The 7,564-nt window shown below is 38.0% G+C and overlaps 1 protein-coding gene across 2 annotated transcripts in view; it reads left to right on the forward strand.

Annotated features, from left to right (window-relative positions):
* Positions 1 to 2,503: 2,503 nt before the first annotated feature.
* LOC106875146 (sec1 family domain-containing protein 2) overlaps positions 2,504 to 7,564 on the forward strand; it is a 30,124-nt gene continuing 25,063 nt past the window's right edge. The window contains exons 1-4 of one of the 2 annotated variants that reach the window (XM_014923148.1): positions 2,504 to 2,564; positions 4,665 to 4,864; positions 5,872 to 6,120; positions 7,004 to 7,147. In XM_014923148.1, the coding sequence (XP_014778634.1) occupies positions 4,691 to 4,864; positions 5,872 to 6,120; positions 7,004 to 7,147 (567 nt within the window). In that variant the 5' untranslated portion in view covers positions 2,504 to 2,564; positions 4,665 to 4,690. Of the gene's footprint in view, positions 2,565 to 4,664; positions 4,865 to 5,871; positions 6,121 to 7,003; positions 7,148 to 7,564 lie in introns of those variants that run through there. The other variant, XR_008264376.1, reaches the window with a different exon arrangement.

Raw genomic sequence — 7,564 nt, forward strand, 5'->3', positions numbered from 1 at the left:
TATATACATACATACATACATCACAAATCACAAACCCCTTCAGGTTGATGGCCCTGCTTGATCTGTAGAAAAGGCTTAGGTAGAAACTCCATTCGATGTACCCAGTGTATGCTATGGACACATAAAAGGTGCAGCAATATCAAATGAAGGTTAACCTGGAAGATGGTTTTCGTGTGTGGCAGATGCACAGGGAAAATAAACACCGAAAATGTACAGAAAACAGATTCCATTACATGCCAGGGGGAAAAACTAAAAGTAGTTGATAGCTTCCACTACCTAGGCGACCAAGTCTGTAGGGTGGTGGTGGTTGCTCTGAGAGTATAGTGGCTAGAATAAGAATAGCCTGGACAAAGTTCAAGGAGCTCTTACCTTTGTTGACAACTAAGGGCTTCTCGCTCAGGATGAAAAGTAGACTGTATGATGCATATGTGCAGTCATGCTACACGACAGTGAAACATGGGCCATTTGAAAGAAATGAAGCTAGTATGATCTGCTGGATGTGTAATGTCAGTGTGCATACACAGCAGAGTGTGAGTGCCCTGAGAGAAAAGTTGGACGTAAGAAGCATCAAATGTGCAAGAGAGACGATTACGCTGATATGGTCATGTGTTACATATGGATGAGGAAGTGCTACACCCTAACTGTGGAAGAGGTAGACCCAGGAAGACATGGGATGAGGTGGTGAAGCATGACCTTCGAATGTTGGGCTTCACAGAGGAAATGACAGGAGACCGAGACCTTTGGAGATATACTGTGATTGAGAAGACCCGGCAACTAAAGGGAGATTGCAGCCATGGCTGATGCCAGTGTTGCATGTTCGGCCCATTTAAAAGTATCCTTGATGTGTTGGGGATATTATATGCTTGAGAAGACCTGTTGAGTCAAGTAAAACCAAAATCGTAGCTGTGGCCAGTGCCCCCTAACTGGCTCCCATTCCGGTGGCACGTAAAATGCATCATCCGAACATGGTCGATGCCAGTGTCCCATGACTGGTTCCCATGCCACCGGCATGTAAAAAACACCCACTACATTCTCGGAATGCAGAAACATTGCCAGATCAGATTGGAGCCTGGAGCAGCCACTGACTTTCCAGAACTCAGTCAAACCATCCAAACCATGCCAGCATAGAAAACCGACGTTAAACGATGACGATGATATATATATATATATAACTTGGAAAAGGATGCGTGGCGTTCGATCATATAATATAAATATATGCATATATCCATACATATATGTACATACCTACATCTATATGTATACATACATGCATATATGGGTACAGGACATCAAAAAAACTTTAAACACAATGAGAACCGAAAACATAAAAACGAAAACAGAAAGAAACAACGAAAGAAAAAAAACAAACAGAGAAACGAGACATGCAACATAAAGAGTATACTCCTTCGTCAGTTGTCCCTGTTCCATCTACTCCGTGTTTCGAAGGCAAGGACAATACGCGACTTCGTTGGAACAGTCCTTCCCGCAAAGCAAATTAAATAAAATTTGGGGTCTTTTGCGGAGGGCGAAAGTGTTAACAAGAACAGGACAGTTAGAACAAGACAGTAAAAACAAACGGTGAGGGCTGTTGAGCCAAGATGATAGAAAAATTATTATGAACGCTAGGTAGATGAGCAATGAGAGAAGAGACAGAAAAAACACATCTTTTCTTTAGGAAGGCGGTGGACAGAAAGAGAGATCCCCTTTCGTCATGTGTCAGCGACGAGAGGGTCAAGGAGGAAAAGTTAGAGAGAGAGAGGGAATGGTGAAAAGGAGAGAAGAATAGAGAAAGGGTGGGAGAGAAAAACAGAAAGGATGAAGAACAAGAGAGGGAGAGAGACAGACAGAGAAGAGATAGTAGAAGAGTGCGCATTGTAATTATTAAGATAAAACTTACTTGGATAACTTACTCTGCAAAAGATCCCAAATTTTATTTAATTTGCTTTGCAGGAAGGACTGTTCCAACGAAGTTGCGTATTGTCCTTGCCCAACTTCTTCAATTTTGACTTTTTTTCCTAACACTAACCCTAAAACCCTAACCTTAACCCTAACCCTAAAACCTTAAAACCCTAACCCTAGCCCTAACCCTAACCCTAACCTTAACCCTAACCCTAAAACCCTAACCGTAACCGTAAGTACAGAAATGTTTTGAAATTTTTGTCCGAATCATAATGTCCGTATTTTTCTGCATACTTAGAAAAAAAAAGAAGAAAAAAATTCTGAAAAAAGTGAAAAAATGAAGGAAATGGGGATAGGGGGGGTAATTTAGAAATGTCGATTTTTGCCAATTTTTTTGGCAGATTCGTATTCCCCGTAGCCGAAAAGTGGGATTTGTGTCGAAAAAAAAATTTAAAGGTGTTTGGGGGGCTGGGGCGGAAGTCTTGCCCGTACCGTTTCTTTTTAAGATAGTATGATGCGTTTTGAGAGAAATTTAGTTGTAATTTCTAGCAAAGTCACTGGTTGCTCGAAGCTCCCACGTTGTTTCGTCTGCTATCATTGACACATCACAGTCATATAAGAGTTATCTAACTTAGTTTCAATGCTGGAGCCATTTTAATAGATCGGTAAGTTTGTTTATTATAATTTATCTGCCGCAATATTCGATTATTTTCGTCGGTTTCAAGGTTCTGTAGAATATTAGCAGTTTTAAGATCTTTGAAATATGCATTGCTATAAAGTGATTGCACTTACTTATTCTTCATTGATATTTTAAACAGTTTATCTTTAATTTACCCTGACATCACCGTTTAATTAACCATACTTTTAATAGTGCTTGTTTAATATTTGTATATAAATACATAAATATCATTACCAAAGGAATTGTACAAATATCTTGAATATTGAACCAAAGAATGAAATATGGAAATGTTTTGAATAAATATGATAACCATATAGCTTCCATATGAAAATTCCCAATGCATACAAAACTATATGTAAGCAAAATGAAACTTTAACCATAATTCTCAATGAAGTAAAATACCTTTAAATTTCGTGTGAATACCTTCTTAACAAAACTTGTGCATAATATATGTTGATATTAGACACCGAAATCTCTATTTCTTAGGTGAAATTTTGGTAAGGTTATTTATTATAAAAATGATGCCATATTTTAGTGTTCAATTAGGGCGTGAAGAGCGGTACTTACAAGAGAGATACTTTGCAGTTGCTAAATTTGGCCCCAGAGCTGTCTTTGGTTCATTGGAAGTTGATAAATAAGAACCAGTTACAACTAGTTCGTGTCTTTCCTACTTGAAGAAGAGAGAATTGTTGACATTCAAGTGTTCAACTTAGAGCTTAGCTTAATGATTGAGCACACCTGTAATTAAAGACGTTTGGACCATGAACGTCTCGTCTTACTCTTGAACATTGCGTATCTAAGGTTTTCTCACCTCGGCAAAAATTACGAAGCTGGGAAATGCGCACCACAAACTTAATTATAAAGCTTCATCACACAGGTATATTCTTCTACAACATGGATCTGGATTTTAGACCCCTAAAACTGTTGGCAGTGATGTAGAGTCTACTGACAAGAGCATGTCTGAATTTACTGGAAGCTTCTAATCAGGATTTTAAATGTTAGTGACACAGGGCAACGCTAGTTGGAGGCTAAATTTAAAATGGAAGCAGCTCCCTACAGGTGTATGACTAGTGTATGTAAGAACTGTGATGCTCACTCCAGTTGGGAAAGGTGCCTAAAAATCGTCCACTCATCTCACTTCCTGGAAAGGAAGCTGCACCTGTTAGGAGATTCCATATAGCAGTCGTAAAAACATGAAACAATATACTACTCAGGTTTGTCATGAATAATATACAAACACTGTTTGATGTTGATATAAACAATTCAACAAGCTCACACCAGCAACAACTAGCTTTGATAGTCATGAAGTTCAGGTGCTAAAGTGTAAGTATTGTTGTCCTCAGTGAGACTAGACTACTTGGAGAAGATTCTCTTAACAAGGTCGTGGTGTACTGTAGATTCTTTTAAAAGGACATCACCAACAAGGTGTTAGGTTTACTGTAAGGAACAGGCTGCTGTTTAATTTGACTGAGATATCAGTTTGCACCAGTGAGCAGTTAATATTTGTATTTCCTTTGCAGAAGACCACTGTATCACATGACTGAATGCCTGTGCACTAAGCTTTCCATCTGTCAGTGACAAAGACAGTTCCTATCAGTTCAGGTACTAACCAAAATAGCATTCTCTAACTGTCAAACTGAAAGCTTCAGACACAATCATCTCTTCTGGAGTTGGCATGGTTAAGAAATGGTCATCCTTAAGTTCCATGGTGTTAAAATTACTGAGAAGTAATTATTTTGACTGTGCCTTGCTCTTACTTGTACTTGCAATGGCATTCACCCTGGGGTGGATTGAGCCAGCTCTGACCAATGAGTTCACCATGTCCCTTACGAATGCTGACCACATCCGACAGTCAACCTTAATGTTTCAGCAAGCAAAGTAATGTTTCTGCTTGCAGCCCAAATATCCAGCTTGTAAATTTGACAAATTCCCCACCAGGAGAGCAAGGTATATTGTTCATGTTTGGATTTATTGCCTAATAAATCAAAATTGGCTTCCTTGTTGAATATTTTCTAACACCATTTTATTGTAAGAGTTATTTTGCTTTAAAAATACTTTTGATCACTTTTCTTTTTATTTTCTACAGATTCTTTTCATGCTAAATAATACTCCATGAACACCCTTTCAGCCAACGCAGACAGTTTATGGTCTACACTTTGTATCAAATTGAAACATAGTGTTGTATTTATTGATAATGTATCTTCTGAAATCCTCCATTGGAATGGTGGCCTCACAAGAATTGTAAAAGCTGGAGTTAATGATGTTAGAGAGTTTTCTTCTTTTGAGGTATGATTATATATTCAAATAGATTACAGCCTCATTGTTAAGTAATTAATCCAAAAAGGATTTATAAATTTATTCAATATGCTTTTCCTTTTAATCAACTATAAATCAATCTTGTTGAATAAGAAAACAGAGAAGAGGGAGAAATTCTTACAATGTGACAAGGAAAAAATTTAATAACCTTTATATATTTCAGGCACAGAAGCCTATCATCAAAATAAACAGTCCAGAAATCCTGTGGTGTCCTTGTGAGTTACGAGTACACCATTGCCCCTATTATGAACTCTGCAGCCATTAGTGGCACCATTTGAGGAATGACGGCTGTTCCTATATTCACCGATTTCAATGATATTCTTCACCCACTTTTTTAGACAATTCCATTTGACTGATTGGAAGATCTTTTTCTCATAAATAATAATCTAGATACACTCGTATCTCAACTGCAATAGATATTATCCTTCAGAATTTCAGGATATTTACACTCAGTTCTAATGAATCTTTTGAGCTTGAAAAGGCCTTTCTCAGTTGCCCTGTTGCAGCTTGCTCTCTTTATTAAGACTTAAACACCCCTAATATTTCTTCAGTGAAATATCTCTGAAATGGAAAATATATTTACTCCCCTGACTTAGTTGAGGGACTTTTTCGTGATCTTTTCTTGTCATACAACCTCACTACTGCTGGTGGCATGAAAAAAGTCATCCGCTTTATACTATTAAGCTGTAGGTGTTAGGAATGGCATCCAGCCATAGAAGTCGTGCCAATGCTGACGCTGGAGCTTAATGCAGCCTTGAGGCTTGCCGGATCCTGTCAAACCATCCAATGAATGTTAGATGACAATAATGACATTAGGCTTATCAGATGATTGAAAAAGAATTCACAGGGTTATCTCATAAAATTACTTTAAAATGACAATTATAGTTTTGAAGAATGTGTAATTTTTGACCATTATTAATGATAAGATTAATTTTGATTCTATTCTCTGTTTTTTTCTTTTTCTGGTTCATTTGTAGAGAGCTCTTCCTTCTCAGAAGAAAGGTGTTTTCATTGTGAGCTCACTTCTTCAAAATGTAACGGCTGCTGTCATCCAAGATATAATCCAATCCAGCCAATTTCAATATGTAATTATTATCACAACTGTCAGCCCCTATACTCATGCCCTGTGCAAAAGCAGTATCCAGGGAGCTGATTTACCCAATTCAGCGGGACAACAAATATTTCACCAGTTTGAAGACAATGTATTGGAGTGGCTTGGAAATCTTGTAAGTATAACAGTTTGTTTAAAAATTAAATATAAATTTATAGGGACAGGCATTACTGTGTGGTTAAGAAGTACACTTCTTGACCATGTGCTTTCAAGTTCAGTCCTACTGTATGGAACCTTGAGCAAGTGTCTTCTGCTATAGCCCAAAGACTTGTGAGTGGATTCGGTAGACAGAAACTGAAAAAAACCCATCATGTGCATATGTGCGCATGTGCGCATGTGTGTGTGTGTGTGTTTGTGTCTCTTTGTCTTTATGATAGTTGTAAATGAGTGTTACCATCATACAAGCAGTGACATATCTTTCCAATCTTCCATGGAAACCTGTCCAGCCATAGTGAAATGTTACCATACTTGGAAACGTGAAGATTGGCAATAAGAAGGGCATCCAGCCATAGAGGATTTGCCTCAACAAGTTCTGTCTGACCCATGCAAGCATGGAAAAGTAGATATTAAGACAATGAGAATAATGCTGGTAAGTGTGTGACATGCATTTCATTGTAGTCATTATCACTAGAGAAGTTTGTCATGTCTTCAAAAAGACTAAAGCACCCTTCTACAGTGCATTGTATCCCTTCATTTGCTAGCTCCACTACAGAGTGAGCTGGGTGCATTTATCATGGCACTAGCATAAGAAGGGTTCCCTTGTCCCCTGCAAGACTCTATTTTCTTCAAGACAAAAATAACTGAGGGCATGTTTCTCTTGAAAAAATGGTGGCAATGTTGAGCAATTATGTAAAATATTTTTATAAGGATTATGAAAGAAATTTACCATTATTTTGTAAGTTAGAGAAATAATAATGATGAATTTTTCAGGATTAAATATGTATATATTTGCCTTACTTTCTTTCTTGTTTATATTCTAAATATTTCTTCTTCTTCAGAATTATACAGTCGAAATCACTCATGTTCCATTATCCACAATAACCGTGGGGGAAAATCTCTTCATAAACCCCGCATATACTGAGATGTTCCCTTTATCAAAAGCAGATGTGAAAGAGATTGATCTACGTATTCGAGCTGCAAGAGTAAGTTTGATAGTCTTTTATAACAGGGTTTTGAAATTGCTAATTACTTGAGAGATTTTGAAACATTTATAGATAATAATGTTTACCAAAGTTTTTCATCATACATTTATCATCCTCGTCATCATCATCATTTAACGTCCGCTTTCCATGCTAGCATGGGTTGGACGATTTGACTGAGGACTGGTGAAACCGGATGGCAACACCAGGCTCCAATCTAATTTGGCAGAGTTTCTACAGCTGGATACCCTTCCTAACGCCAACCACTTAGAGAGTGTAGTGGGTGTTTTTAGGTGTCACCCGCACGAAGGCCAGTCAGGCGGTACTGGCAACGGCCACGCTCGAAATGGTGTCTTTTATGTGCCACCCACACAAGAGCCAGTCCAGGGGCACTGGCAACGATCTCGCTCGAAATTCCTA

The sequence above is a fragment of the Octopus bimaculoides genome, chromosome 6, assembly GCF_001194135.2.
Source record: "Octopus bimaculoides isolate UCB-OBI-ISO-001 chromosome 6, ASM119413v2, whole genome shotgun sequence".
Lineage (NCBI taxonomy): Eukaryota > Metazoa > Mollusca > Cephalopoda > Octopoda > Octopodidae > Octopus > Octopus bimaculoides.